At 35.3% G+C, this 15,928-nt stretch overlaps 1 protein-coding gene across 6 annotated transcripts in view; it reads right to left on the reverse strand.

Annotated features, from left to right (window-relative positions):
• TTLL7 (tubulin tyrosine ligase like 7) overlaps positions 1 to 15,928 on the reverse strand; it is a 139,514-nt gene that overhangs the window by 34,398 nt on the left and 89,188 nt on the right. For 5 of the 6 annotated variants that reach the window (XM_077771049.1, XM_077771051.1, XM_077771050.1 and 2 more), the window contains 4 exons: positions 11,870 to 12,068; positions 8,177 to 8,382; positions 7,034 to 7,168; positions 4,924 to 5,004 (listed from right to left, as the gene is read on the reverse strand). In XM_077771049.1, the coding sequence (XP_077627175.1) occupies positions 4,924 to 5,004; positions 7,034 to 7,168; positions 8,177 to 8,382; positions 11,870 to 12,068 (621 nt within the window). Of the gene's footprint in view, positions 1 to 391; positions 449 to 4,923; positions 5,005 to 7,033; positions 7,169 to 8,176; positions 8,383 to 11,869; positions 12,069 to 15,928 lie in introns of those variants that run through there. The other variant, XM_077771054.1, reaches the window with a different exon arrangement.

The raw sequence follows: 15,928 nt of genomic DNA on the forward strand, positions 1-15,928 counted from the left end.
TCTGTAGTTCTGCTTCCCACAGTTTCAGTTACCCAAGGTAACTACTGTCCGGAAGTGGATGAGCCTCCTTCTGACATATTCTCAGATCAACAGTAGCCTAATGCTGTGTCACAATACCTACTTCATTCACCTTACTTTCACCTCATCATGTTGGCACTTCATCATCTCACATCATCACAAGAAGAAGGGTGAGTATAGTATGATATATTTTGAGAGAGAGAGGAACCATACTTACATAACTTTTATTACAATATATTGTTATAATTATTCTATTTCATTATTAGTTATTGTTGTTAATCCCCTACTGTGCCTTATTTATAAACTCAACTTTACCAGAGGTATGTATATATGTATGAGAAAAAACAGAATATCTACAGGATGCAGTACCATCCCCATGTTCAGGCATCCACTACGGGACTTGGAATCCACCACGAATCAGGGGGGACCACTGTTAAATAAAACACATTGGAGAAACAGCATGGTATGAGGAGCCTCAGTAGGAAAACAAAATCAGCCTGCATTTCATACCTCCTAAGGCAGAGCACCCTTCCATATGATGTGTCGCTTCTTCACAAGAACCCTCCGACACATAAGGTTAAAAATCTCAGAAATTCTGAAAAGTTACCTGCCCCAAGTAAAGGACAGAGGCAGCACCTACCTCAAATCCACATGACTACAAGTCCAGTACCTTTTCCCACTATCTAATATTGCCCCTTATCAAAATATAAAGCTGTAAAATTTTGTTTCAATGTATTTTTCAACTCATTATATTGGCTCTCTTGTTGCAAGAGAAAAATATTTCAGTCCGTCATTCTCTGATCTCACTTTACCTCTGATTTCATTTGAAATAGACAAGATTGGGAAGAGGTAGAGAAAAAGTATTTATATATATTATAATATAGACACATACATATATATATATATACACACACACACGCACATATACACATATACATATACACAAATAGATCAGACAAACATATTTAAGTTTGTCCAAATGATTATTTTATATCTCTATACCTATCCTATCTGGGCTAAGTTTTAAGTATTTAACTTCATTCATTCTAATGCTACTGATTAAATGAACAAAACATTTTTAAAAAATCCCAGTTAAAAACTCTGTGTTCATGTCTCTTAGGCCTCAAGACTTCCCCTTTAGGCTAGTCTGATGATTTGCATCCATGGTGTATATATTTGTAATGCTTCTTTTCGTGGGCATGGGTGAAAGAACCCATAAATTTGGCAGGGTTAATTTTACAAAAAGGAAAAGTTTTATAAAAATTCATTTCCTTATTATCCCACTAAGTACTCATGGGTGAGAGCTCCTCAGTGGCCCTGGCAGTAAGGGGGAGAATGTTGTCACGTGACAAATGCTGCTGAGAGTTGCCTTCTGTGTCTTTTCCTAGGAGCCCCACCTCTCATGATATAGCTGAGAAATTAGAGTTTGCTTTGGAAAAACAGTCTTAAAGAACAAAAGGTTGAGGGAAGAAAATGAAATGCAGTAATCATGGCGTTAGCTTGCCATTGACAGAATTCATGAAAGAGTCTAGAATTGAATCAACTTAATAAATGTTTACAGAATGCTTCCTATAGGTGACTACAAAGTAAGACAAGTGCCTGGCTTTTAGTGAGGTGGAAAAAAAATTAATAGAAAAATCTCTCAAGGCAGATGGTAAGTACAACTGAACACAAAGTGCCGTGAAGGTTTAGAATAGGGAAACATAACATGTGATTATAGGGGAATCCAGACAGGTTTCACAGGAATGCCTGTGTCTCCCTGTCATTCTACCATTTTTGAAAAGATTATTTTAACTTAAAAAAATATAGAAATATACAAAAAAAATAAGAATGATATCAAATGTCACCTTTTTCCTTCCTCTGGCTCAGGAAGTCTACCCTCTAGAAACATATCATCTTAACAATTTGGTACCTAGGTGTTAAAAATCTTTTATGCTAGATGCATATTTCTAAAATAGTATATACACGGGCGCCTGGGTGGCTCTGTCAGTTAAGCATCCGACTTCGGCTCAGGTCATGATCTCATGGTTTGTGGGTTCGAGCCCCGTATCGGGCTCTGTGCTGACAGCCAGCTCAGAGCCTGGAGCCTGTTTCAGATTCTGTATCTCCCTCTCTCTGACCCTCCCCTGCTCACACTGTCTCTCTCTCAGAAATAAAATTTTTTAAACGATTAAAAAAATAGTAAATACACATAAGTCATTTAAAATGGGACAATACATATTATTGTATGACATGACTAGTTTGTTTAATTTCCTATCCTGATATCCTTTCTGGATGGTATATAGAAGGGAAAAAGTTGACAGAAGTGCTCCTTCTTCAAGATGCCCAAGGCAATGATGACCTTACTGGACACTCTTGCAAACTCTTTAATGGAATTTCTCAGGAGGAAGATAAATGAGAAAGTTCTTATCTAAGAACATATTTTTAGAAGGCTACCCCTGATCTGTCTACATCCACCTTGTCAACTACAGTAGCCACTAGACAGATTTGGCTATTAAAATTCAAATTAAAAGTTCAGTTCCTCAGTCATGATAGCCACATTTCAAGTGCTCACTCAATGGCCATACGTGTCTAGTGACCACTCTATTGGACATCACAAATAAACATATATTACCATCTTTGTAGAAAGTTCTATCAGACAATATTCATAGTAAATCAACCTTTTTATTTCAGCTGACTGGAGAATGGAAGTTAGTCACAAAGAATACATGAGTTACTAAGGGAGAGGTAAAATAAAGGCCACCCACATTAGGAAGTCTCCCTCTGTCACAGGTGAACCACACACAGTTGGCACTTATCACTCTGAAGCCAGAATGCCTCTGGACGGGTGAAAAGGGATGTCTGACAGCAGATGGACTCCTGGTCTCCCGGTGACAGCTTACTGATTGTATCTTTCACTCATGATTAGTTATGTTTGGCTGATTTTACTAATGTATGTTTGTTTCATATGTTACTAGTCATAATCTGGTGCTATCTCTCAGGTTAAGATCTATAATTTCAGAATAGTATTCATTTAATGAAATTGAATAGTATAGATGCACTGTATTTAACCATAAATCTACTGATAAGATATTTAGGCTGCTTCAAATGTTTTGCTTTCACACACACCACTGCAATGAATACTCATGTATGTAAATCTTTCATATACGCAGACAATGATTTTGTAGGATAGAATGCTGTGAGTGGTTTTGCTGCATCATAAGGTTATGAACATTTGTAATTTTAATAGATACTGCAAATGACCTGTCTATCGAGTGTACCAATGTATCCTCCCTCTAATGGTACGGCAAGGGACCTTTTATCCACACTATTTCCATCACTGGATATTATCTGTCTGATTAATTTTTGCTAATATGATGGCTTTTACTTGCTTTTCCTTCATCATTAGTGAGACCAGTGATCTATTTACATGTTAATTGGCTATTTGAAGATCCATAAATTGTCTTTTCATGGCCTTTTTATGTACTTTGCCATTTTATTTATTAATATTTATAGGATAGTTTGCCTTTTGCTGGTTGATTTGTAGAAAAGTGTTGGTTTATTAGTGTTACTTTGTGTTTTATGTGTTGCAAATATCCGTCTTCCTCAACATCCCTCCTCCCACACCCCTCATAGCTTCTGCCTTTTAATTTGGTTTAAATTTTCATGTAATCAAATCTGTCAATATTTTCTTTAAGATTTCTGGGTTTGAGGTCTTTCTTAAGAAGTGGTTCCCCCAATCTAAGGTTATAAACATATCCTTTTCTTTTAAACCTTTTTTTAATGTTTTTATTTTATTTTGGGGAGAGAGACAGAGCAGGAGCAGGGGAGGGGCAGAAAGAGAGGGAGACTCAGAATCCAAAGCAAGCTCCGAGCTGTCAGCACAGAGCCCAACATGGGGCTGGAACTCACGAACTGTGAGATCATGACCTGAGCCGAAGTCGGACTTAACCGACTGAGCCACCCAGGCATGCTTTTTCTTTTAAACTTTTAATATTTTCCTCTTTTTACGCATAAACTGTAGTCTATCTGCAATTTTTTTGTGAGAGATAAGGCTCTGACTTAATTTTCTTACAAATATATAGCCAATTGCTTCAGTATCATTTCTGGGGAAAATTATCTTTTCTCCAAGTCTTTAAAATGTTACATTTATATCAGATATTATAAATATATAAACATTTTATAAGTATTTATAAATAAGCATTTATTTATACATATCTTATCAATAATCTGCTTCTGGATTATTTCATTTTAATTAGCAATTTACCTACAGTTTTCATCTTCTAGATTACAAAAAGTGCATGGATTATATACCTTTTCTGCTCACCATTTTCAGTGGCTTCCCCTTACTTAGAATAAAATCTAAAGTCTTTAGACAGCCCATGAAGTTGTGATCTGACCCTTGCCCGTGTATCCAACTTCAGCATTCACCACCCCTTCACTCATTCTTGACCAACACAAGCAAATGATCCTATAAATAAGGGAATAAAATGGTCCTTCTATGCTCCATGGACACCTCAAGCTAAAACTTCCACCTCAGGCCCAATGTATCTGCTCTATACTGTAGCTGCAGTTATCTGTATAGTAGCATTTCATTAAGGTCTCTGCTCCGATGTTACCTTCTTTCTATTTTTCACGCTGGTTTATTTTTCTTCATAGTACTTAAATTACCCTACATTCTATTACATATTGTTTATTATCAAATACCAGAACCAAAATATAAGCTCTATGAGACCACGGGGCTTGTTTAAAATTCACTTTTTTAATCCTCAGAACCTAGAACAGTGCCTGAAACACAGTAGGTGTTCAATAAATATGTGCGGAAGAAACAAGTAAATAAATGAAAATGTATATAGCTTGATTATGAATACAGATGAATGATCTTAATACGTAATCTCGGGCAAAACTATTTTTGGAATTACTCACTTTTCGTTGTTTTACAGAGTCCAATTTTATGAGCCAATATGAAGCCACTTTTGTTTTATGATACCTCCAGTTATCAATGATCTGTTTTGGGGGAGAATGATTAAGAAATTTAATGTAAAATTTTCCTCAAAAGTAACAAAACGTAAATAAATGAGTTGAAACCAATATTATTAATTTGTGAAATGGAAGCACTGTAATATTACTTGCAACAAAGAATGTCTACTTTCATAAAAACATGTCATCTGAATCCAAAGTTTTCTCTTTTTGCTTCAAAAAGCACATAGCCTCTAATAAATGAAAGTCAAATGTCTTCAGGTACATAAGAGTTAAGAAGAAGTCAAAACACAGATTTTCCATTTTAATTTCAAGAGCTCTATTTACATAGTACCCATAATAACAGAATATTGAACAATACATTAGAGGGTAGCCTATATATTACTAGGATTCTATTATCCCTTTGTTTTATTTTTGGGGGTTTTTATTGCTACAAATCTGCAAAATTTCTAAATATATATTCTAGTAATATATACTGTAGCAAACAAATTAAAATATTTGCTGTTTATGGTGAACATATAGTAAACAATCTAATGTCTTATATAATTACTCATTACATTTTATTAATTATATAAGCCTATATATACCTTTTTTTTTTCTTGGATAGAGAGTGCATGTGCACAGGGGAAGGTCAGAGTGAAAGGGTATGAGAGAATCTTAAACAGGCTCCATTCCCAGTATGGAGCTGGATGCAGGGCTCGATCTCACAGCTGCAAGATCGTGACCTGAGCTAAAATCAAGCATGGATGCTTAAACCACTGAGCCACCTAGGTGTCCCACATCAGCCACAAGTATTAGTTCTACTCTGATTATCTAATTTTTGTTCGACCTAATCCAAAAGGGTGGTATATAGCTAATATCTCTAAGTAAAATTTAGGTACAAAAACTTTATTTTTACCCAGAACTTGATTGAAAAGGATGATATGTAAATAAAAACACATCTACATAATGCTTTATAATTAATGTTCACTTTTCCTCCTTTTTCCTTAATGTAGCAAAAATCATTTGTAAGCAAGATATCATTTTTACTTTTTCAAATATATATAACAATACCATGCATAATATTTGAGGGGGGGTTGCTTATAACTATGTTATGATTACAAAGTAGAAATGGCCACTATTAATTTTTTTTTAGCTAAGGAAGTTAAATTTTTATTATTATTGTGTTTGTTTGTTTCTAGAGGGTTGCTTTACATAGGTCTAAAGGAATGCTAAAATGTGAAAAAAGCCAAGTGTGTTGTTGTGGTTCTTATCCTACAGTTGGCCACTAGATGGTGTCTTCTCCTCTGGAACAGTAACAGCAGCAACAACAGCAACAAAAAAACCCCAAAACCCAAAAACCCACCAAAGCCAAAACCAAAACGAAACAGAACAGGGAAAGTAGAAAACAACCTTGTTACTGGGGGATTCTCTAAGAAGGTCATTTGAAATAGATGTTTAAATGAAATCAATCTTTGACTGAAGAAATGCTCTTTCACCAGAAATAATTTGGAGCTTCTTTCTAAAATGGAAGTCAGTCAGTCATTGACTTTAATGTGAATTTTAGGACTGTGTCATTTTAGAATGTTCCACTGGGTGGTGCAAATGTGTTTATAACAAGCAAAACACCCGACATATGCCATTTTAAAATTTGACCAAAACCATTCAAGGGGTCACAAATATTCTTGAAACTTTATACCGAGGGCACTTTTTTTCATTACAATTCATTCCATGTTAGATCCTCCTAAATCTTTACAGAACGATGCTTAGCTTGATATTTTTTTCATCATTATGAACAGTAATCATTCAACACTAATGATTCTTACTTATGAGGCAATTGCATCATTAAAATAGGACTATACACCAAAAGATATTCTGCTTTACTGATAATGTGATCTCACTGCTCATGAATCATAAAAATTAAAATAACCCCTGTATTTTCTAAAGCTTGTAGAGGTTGAAAAGAACATTAAGTTTACCATGACATTGAGAATGATGCTATCGGGAATAAATTGTAATATTTTAAGAATAATAAAAAGGTACAACCTCCTTGGAATTTCATACATTATATACTCACATCTTCTATCAGAAGTAATGATTCTGCATCTGATTTTCCTGGAAACCGGATCTTCATGTCCTTGAGGACAAATAAGGTCTGACTTGTTAGATGGTCTTCTTGTTCCTTTGTTCTCTGTTGCCGCAAAGACTCACTCTTAAATTTGAAAGAATACAGATATTTGGAGGGGGTCTTATTTCATTGTGCCACTATAATCTGAAAGATATTTCTAGGTAAAAATGATGCACTTTTAATTGGAAAAAAAATAACAATGAAAAAGAAAATAATTTTTTTTACATTTATTCTTAGGATTAAATGGATATGATTTCTCAAAAATGTTTTTCACACTTCCACACAGTTGTAGTTTATTTAGCACAAAATACTAAAATAAAAATATGTGTTTAAAAAAGACTTTCTGGTAGTTCCATTTGTTACATATACCTTAGGCAATTCTTGATTAGAAAAAATAATTATTGAGAGTTACCAAGTGAAATTCATCTTTTATATTTTCTATACTCTTCTCTTTGGGAATTTCATCCACATTAAAACAAATTAAACAAATCCCTGGCCAATGTGTAGGTGCATTGAGATATCTATTTGAGCACCTACAACTAAGCTTGGTTGCAAAATAAATTCACTGCTTCCTCAACACTGAATCTCTGGGATTCACGCTGAGGGAATATGCTGTATGTTAACTTAACATGCAGGAAACATTATAAACTATGTCATACTTCAGTAGCCTAAGAATAAGTTATCAATGGTTTGATTTTTTTAACCTATTGATCAATCATCCCATTAAGGAAAATTTTACCATCCAACAAATCCCCCCAAATTTACCGATATACTGCATAATACACAGCAAAGTGTTACATTTACTCAGATGATTTTCAACAAAATTATCTTATACCATCAGCAAATGGAATGTAAAATGCTACTCTCAGTGACCATCCTCAAGTTCTATGATATAGCAGAGTCTGCTTTTGAAGAACTCATACTAAGTCATAGGCTAAATTAGATGAATAACCCAAATTCCAGAAGACCATGAATTGAATTACAGAAAGAACTTGAAGTTCAATCTGTCCTCCTCCCCGCTGATCCCTTTACCACTTACATCATGAGTGTAGTGCCTCCTATAATCTTGGAAGAGTGAAATAGATGACTTACCATTTGAGAGTTAGTAGTGCTGGCATCGTCAGCATGGGGCAGATGCCTCATGTAGGAGGAAGCACGATTTAAGGAATGTGACCGAGACCCTGAAGTTGACCGGGACGCTGGTATCATTTGTTGAGCAGAAAATGGCCGGTTGTCTGCACTGGAAGGTGATTGAGAAGAGATGGACCGAGGGCAACTGACTGAACGCCTAATAGAACCTATTATGATGGAGAAGAGGGATAGTACAGTTGCAGAGTTAGAAGTTTCCCACTTTATTGGGTTTATTTAAACTAACAAGTAGACCACATGGTAGCAGGATGGCCATAAATGTATAAAGCACAGACATCATCATGAGAATATGAGTTTGAAGTTAATTCTTCAATTTAAACAGTAAATTTGGTGCAGAATCCCTGTCATGTATGAATATGGCTACCATGAGAACAATTTTTAAACAGTTCTGTTCTTGAAACGTGACATAAAAGAACCAGAAGAAAGGAAAACTAACATTTATGGAGCATCTTCGATAAGCCAGGCATCTTGCTAGGTGCTACACTTTCATCTTAATCCTCACAGAAACCCTCTGTGGTAAGAATCTCCATCCCCTGGAGACTCAAAGGAAGAACTTTCTTAAGGTCACATGATGAGGAAGTGGCAAAGCTCAGGTTTAAGTCCTGACCTACACAATGTCAGTGTTCTCACTCTTTCTAAAGCATGATGCCATCTACTATCTTTGGTTTAGACTGATAGTTTATTAGAATCTGTGTATAGGTTAAAAAATAGAATACTTTATAGCAAGATTCATAGGGAGAGATGGAAAGGAGTCTAGAGAGTGTTCAGGATAAGTGGATGTTATAGATTTCAGAAACCATGAAAAAATAAATAAAACAGAAGAAAAATATAAAGATTATCCTAACAGAGTTTAAGTATATAATTGGTTATTACAAGAGTAGTACTAGACAGATAGTCTTCTTACTCACAGGACAGAAAAAAAATTAGATTTACATTCCCATAGTAAAGATTTAAGTCAGGGAATAAATGTCTGGATCTAGAGGATTGTTATCAGAACAAGCAAGGGAAAACCAAAGAATATCTTCCCCAGTGCATATTGAGACCATTTATGAAAGAGAACCAACTGTTCCAGGTGAATTTGGATTCCTCACACAGGGAAATAGAATATCACTCAATAGTAGACATTTATATCCTTTTTGGTCCATATATTCTTTATAACCTCTGTTGTATACGCTCTCTCTGAAGTTCTATCAGTCTTCATTAATTAAATAATTTAATAAAACTCACATGAAGGCAGGTTGAATACCCAAATATTTCTCTTCATTAGCTGTTGAAAAAAATTTAAACCTTTATAAAGGCAATGGACGTAAACCTTATATTTAGGGATGTAGCTCTAAAGGATATTTTGAGTAGATGATAAGCCTAATACCCATTTGGTTCTGGAGGGTACAAAAAAGTATACTCATTAAAGCTTATTATAAAAGGTGTTTAAAGAAACAACTTCCATTTTTTTCCTAATTATTAACTTTCTTCTGAACCAGAAAGTCATATCTTTTTTTTTTTTTTTTTTTNGCTGTGTGGGAAACATACTACCAGTCAACCTTCTACGAGGAAAATACACAAAAGCATGTGCTACTACCTACACCTTGGTCCTGCTCTCTTTGAGGGCTTAAGGTGATAGTTTGGATATGTATAACCTGATCACAGGTGCAGAAGGAAAATATCTTTTCTCTTGAATCACCACAGATTCCCATTTTTCCCCCGCATACACTGGAAATTCAGACAAATAATTAAATCACTAAACATGCCAACAATATTTAGATAAAAAAAAAAATGGTTATAACTTGCATACACAAATTACATGAGAAAATATTTCATATAGTTTTTCACTTATTAACACCTTATATCAACCTAAAATATATCTCTGAAACTATAGCAAGTTTGAATTTCCTAAGTTAACTGTCTACATCAGAAAATGTTACACATAATCCGGATTTTGTCCTCCATTATTAGCATCACTTTGGAGAGAAAACTCAAGGAGGGTTTGTGGCTATGGTACCCCTTTGTGTATATTAAAGAGAGAATATAAAACAAATTGAAACCTTTGAGGTAATGCTTAATGACTATAAAAATAAAATATAACTAATAAGGAAAAAGATATGTAACTGAACTAAGCTAGGTTTAAAATGCGAATTCACATTTAAAAACATTTTTAATGCACTATTTTTCTGATCTCGATTTATTAACCTATTGGTCTGAGAACGAAGAAAAATCTCAGACCTATAGAAATCCTAGCAACATATTCTCTACCCTACCCTCTGTCAGCTCATGCTCTTAGGAATGCACACCTTAAATGACTGAAGAGGGCTTTAAAAACTGATGAAATCTAGGCAGGAAATGTCAGCTTCCAAAAGAGAAACAGAGCCATACTTACACAGAGATATACTGAAAGTTCTTAAGGTATCTTTAAGGGAAAAAAAGGAACTAATTGATAAAATAGGTTGCAAACTCTAGAACAAGTGCTCAATAAACATCTTAAATGAGTAAATAAATGAAATGTAACATAATGCATTATTTTCCCTCTAAACACATAAACTCTCAAAGACAGGATATACATTAGCATGTATCTTTATGGAATAATTCAGTAAAAGAAAGTAAAGGAAAAGAAAGACCATTAAAAATCTTTATGATAATTTGGTAAAAGAATGATAATTAAAATCTTCACCTGTGCTGTATTCCTTATGACATTTTGCCATAAGTATAGAAGGCCAGGTTTAAAACCCACTCATTACCAGGGAAATGGCATATTAAATAAACCATTGCTGGAGATTAATAAAGGTTCACAGTTGCGTTTACTGCATAATTGAACAGGCCTCTTTAGCAGAGCCCTGGGACAACAGAGAACAAGGCAGAGACAGGAGAGAGGGCAGGTAAGAAACGCCCTGCCTTAGAGTATCCAATGAGCCTGAGAAAAGGACGATACCACAGTGGACATTTGGGGATGAAAGAAGAATTGTGGGCACCTCTGAAATTAAGGAAGGAATAAATGACAGAATGGAGGAGAGAAAATGTGAAAGGAAATAAAAGAAGAAAGAGAAAAGAGGAAGCCAGAAAGAAGACAGCACAGCAGCTGGTTGGTTACTCTCCTGAATACTTGCGGTATTCCAAAAGTCCTCACATACGTGTTTAGCCCTGATGGAAATGGGAGGGAACAAAACTTCAGCTATCTCACAATTCTGTGCCTCACAGAACTGATGTTCAAGTCAAATGCCTAGAGACACACACACATTTTTTTTGGCGAGAATAGAAAATAAGATGGGTGACCAAGAGGAAAGGAAAATGGGGGGTGGAATGAGAGAATATACTGCCTTAAAAGAGATTCAAGTCAGATCAGCAGATCAGCAGCCACGAGTCATTTTATAAAATCCATGCAAAAATCTAGGACTACACAGAAACTATAAAATATAAAGGAACGGGCTGTAAGACATCTTTGACTCAAACCTTTTGTTTTCTATGTACAGAGCCTGAAAGGAACTGTGGGGTGTGCCCAGGTCTGGTTAGGGAAGGAAGTGGGATAGAATCCAGGTCCCCTCACACACGACAAGGGTTCATTTGGCCCAAGGTCTTTTATTGAGTTCAGTAATTTCAGTTCCATAATTCTTCATATAACAACTAAATTAGAAGAAATTAACTTACTGGATTGTTGAATTAACTTGTAGTGGTTGGACTGTTTAAGGTTATATGTAACTTGCTTTTCTCTTTTCTTATTTTGGTATTCTTCTTTGTCATTTTCATCTGATTCCGAAGAGCCACTGCTACTGTCATAACTGCTGTCACTGCTATAGTATTTCTGTCTTCTCAGTACTTCAGAGGTCTCAGGCATGGAGGAGAGAGGCTAAAATAGAGGGAAATGCGTTATTCTGTTAGGGTTCAAAGGATTATTAACAAATTATTAGCATGATTAGTTACTGTTTTTAATTTCCTGTTTATGCCTGCTGCTTTTCACAAAAGCCAGATAATCCCCCAAATATGACTGCTACCATGCTATTCACTAATTGTTTTGTTTCTGCAAAATATTCCCTCTTAAATGATAATAGTTTAGTTATGATGAGGAGAATGCTATTTCTTCATGATTTGAATAAATGACCAGAGTATCCATACAGAATAACAAAATAAAATATTTGAGATGAAACAATAAAAATCAGAAACATAATCCTTCTGCATAATCCCTTTCCTTCATTCCACACAGAGAGATTACTTATTACTCATCAAAACTCTGAGATGTACTTTTATTTTACCACTGATGTTCAAAGACACCCAATAATTGTGTGTGTGAATGTGTGTTGTTTCCGGGAAAGAGAAGAGAGACGAGGGGAAGAGAGATAAAAAAGGGTAAGAAAGCAGGAGCTGTTAAACCATTGTAAGTGAAGTAACATAAATCACTGTAAGTCAAGTAAGGTCACATCATAAAACAGGGCCTATGAGCCTATCCACTCAGATAACGTGCAAGAAAGAAGGTATTCCTCACGTGTCTAATTTGCTGTGGATATTTTCACAAATAAAAAATTTTAGTTAATTATCTACTTTCTATATTGGTTATGAACAACTCCGATCCTTTCTCATAGGATTTCTAACTATGACGTACAGGTCTGGCCATAATGGAGCAACACTGCTTTTCATTGCCCGTGCTACAAAAAAAGAGTAATATAATGTAAAAACCAGTATGGCATGAATTTTGGGGGGACAGGTGCCATGTAGAAGGGAAAATCTGTAATGATTCAAAATGCCCTGGTATTATGTTCCAATATCTCCATTAGAATTACTTGTCTCCCAACCTCCCAATCAATATGCTTCCAGTAAGGCCAGCCGAAGGAATAAAAGGAAAGTGAGATAGCTTCACTTCAGAGAGAATGTGCACAACCAAGAACGAGACATTTTTGTGACTTAGTCATTTTAGGCGACTATTTATTATACAAACCATATGCCTCTCCTCCTGCTGGGAAAGGTTCCTGTAGTTGTACACTAGATTCTTGCTCTCTGTTAAACAAAAATGCTTTGATGTTAGCATACACCATAATGAAATCCTTGGTTACCATGGGATTTCGCTGAAATATCAAGGTATATCTTCTTGTGTATCAGTGTAGGATGAAAGATAAAGAGAGAAATAGCATTTCATGAAGTGCCTGGAATACACAGTAAGCCAGAGCATGATCCTCTTAAAGTTACTGCCTTTCCAAGAGATGAAAAATAACAAAAGCAGGAAAGTAATTTAATACGCTAAGGTACCAACCTGTATTTCAAACTATGTTTTTCTTTTGATAGTCTAATATTTACTGAGCACTGACAGTGTTCAAAGAGATATATATATATAAACACTGACTAGTACACAATCATCAAACATTTTGACAGTCTTGGGGAATATGAATTCTACAGGAACATGTTTCTTCAGAAGTCTCACAGAACCAGAAGAAACACTGGCACAACTGGGCTTGCTAGTCATGTCCTCTTTCAAGTAGGCGAACAGCTTTAAGGTTTCTTAAAGAGCTTGACTACATAATGAGTTACTCGATCCTATAAAGAATCACAAGGGGAAGCAGATAGCTGAATCTTTGTGTCATATATGCAGCTGGGACTTTTGGACCAACACCCTGTTCAAGCAATAATTAATAAGAAGTCATAGCAGCATAAAGTTTGAATGGTGCCTTAACTACAAAGTGGAATTTGTAAACTGGCACTAAGTTAGGACACAAACCATACTACTTATTTTTATGTCCAATTTTGTTATGAATTGGGTCAGGCATAAAAATATATAAACAGCAGAAAGGTTAATAAAGCAATATTTATGTCCCTGAAAAAAAAAGAACTGAAAAAAAGAATAATGCCAAAAGCTAATACTTTATGTGGTTTTTATTATTTATATAGTTAATTTCTATTTCTTAGTTTCTCAAATAAGTGAAAATTATTATTTCTCCTACTACACATTTCATTTAATCTCCACTATCTTCAATTATTCTTCTGCCATAAACACACTGGAAATTAATGTTTAGCATGTGATATCATCCCATTAAAAACGAAAGGCTGCTTCGAAATTTGGCTCAGCCCAGACCCTCGGTGTACATAAAGTTAAAAGTTATAAAAATGCTTTTACTTCAGACTGATTATGCAGCTTTCAACCACTTTGACATATTACTGACATTAATAACTGCAGAAACCAACCAATTTATTTCATTTCAACACATACAGTTAGTTTCCACTACTTGCCTCTTAGAAATAAGAGGGGTTAAAAAAATACATCATATGAATTCTGCCCTCCAAGAGCTTATATTTTTACTTGAATGATAAGCCTGATTTGATGAGGCAAGGAAAAATATGACAGCAGAAGGCTGTCTCAGGGCCTTTGAACCCGCCGTTCTGCCATAAATATTATGCCCCCAAGTTGTCTTGTAATTGGTTTGGTGAATTGCAGTAATTAATACACAAAGCTTAAAAATGATTCACTCTAAAATACATCTGTTCCAAAGGCATTATCAAAATCTTCCACAATTCTTCAGTATAAAGCACATACTTCAGAAAAATGATGCCTAATATCCAAGGTCTCTGCTCTCCACCAGATACATATTTTTCAACAGATTCATCTTACACTATTCTACTACTCAGGAACCTTCCGTTTGAGTCATACCAAATTCTTTCTTGTCTCTGCAATACTCTATGCAATCTCACACCTCTATGTCTTAAATACTTCCTTAAATATTTCTACCCTGAACATCCTTCTCCTGCTCTTTTTTTTAAAATGTTCATTTTATTTTTGAGAGAGAGAAAGAGGGAGCCCAAGCAGGGAAGTGGCAGACAGAGAGGGGGGCAGAAGATCCAAAGTTGAGGCTTGAACTCATGAACTGTGAGACCAGACCAGAGCCAAAGTCAGACACTTAACCAACTGAGTCACCCAGGCACCCCTCCTTCTCCTGCTCTTAAGTGATTAAAGCCTTACTCATTTTTCAAGACCCAATTCAAATGGCATTTCCTTTACGAAGCCATCCATAGTCTATCAATCCTTTCCTTGCCTATGTTATTGGCACCCTTTCCACTCCCTTTATTACACCACTCCCTATATTGCCACAATATACCCTGGTTATTGGTCCACCTATTTTTTCCTTCCACCAGCCAATGAGGTTTTGATGGACACATTCAACAAATTCAATTAATGGCTTTTGATAACCTTCACAGTGCCAGACACTGTGCTAGGTGCTACAGGTATAAAGATGACAACATGCTTCCTACCCTCAAAGAACTTACAAGTTCATACTAAAGCAAATATGTACACATTGTCACAGCTGCTCTATAAAGTGTTACTTGTGGCACAGCAGAAGAAGGAGGAGGAGGAGGTCTAACCATGGGAGTGAGGGAAGATTTCACAGAGGAAGCAAGGGTTCAGCTAGATTAGAAGGGGATCTCTAATCAGTCAAGTAATGAATGAATATTTTTTTTAAATAGGAAGGCATTCTAGAGTCATGGAAAAAGCAGGAAAACATGACAGAGCATGGTGAGGTGTGTAAGGACATAGAGACAGCTTTATATTGCCGAAATGTAAACTAAAAAGAAAAAAACAACAAGCAAAGAAGCAATTTAAAAAAAAAGCAGGATAAAAAATGTTTCCAAGATTTTACAAATTCAATTCTTTCCTACTCTGCTAGCAAGGACTTTGACATAAAAAAAAAAAAAAAAAAAAAAAAAACTTACAGCAAAAGAGCTAAAGAA

Source organism: Crocuta crocuta, unplaced genomic scaffold, assembly GCF_008692635.1.
Source record: "Crocuta crocuta isolate KB4526 unplaced genomic scaffold, BGI_CrCroc_1.0 scaffold125, whole genome shotgun sequence".
Lineage (NCBI taxonomy): Eukaryota > Metazoa > Chordata > Mammalia > Carnivora > Hyaenidae > Crocuta > Crocuta crocuta.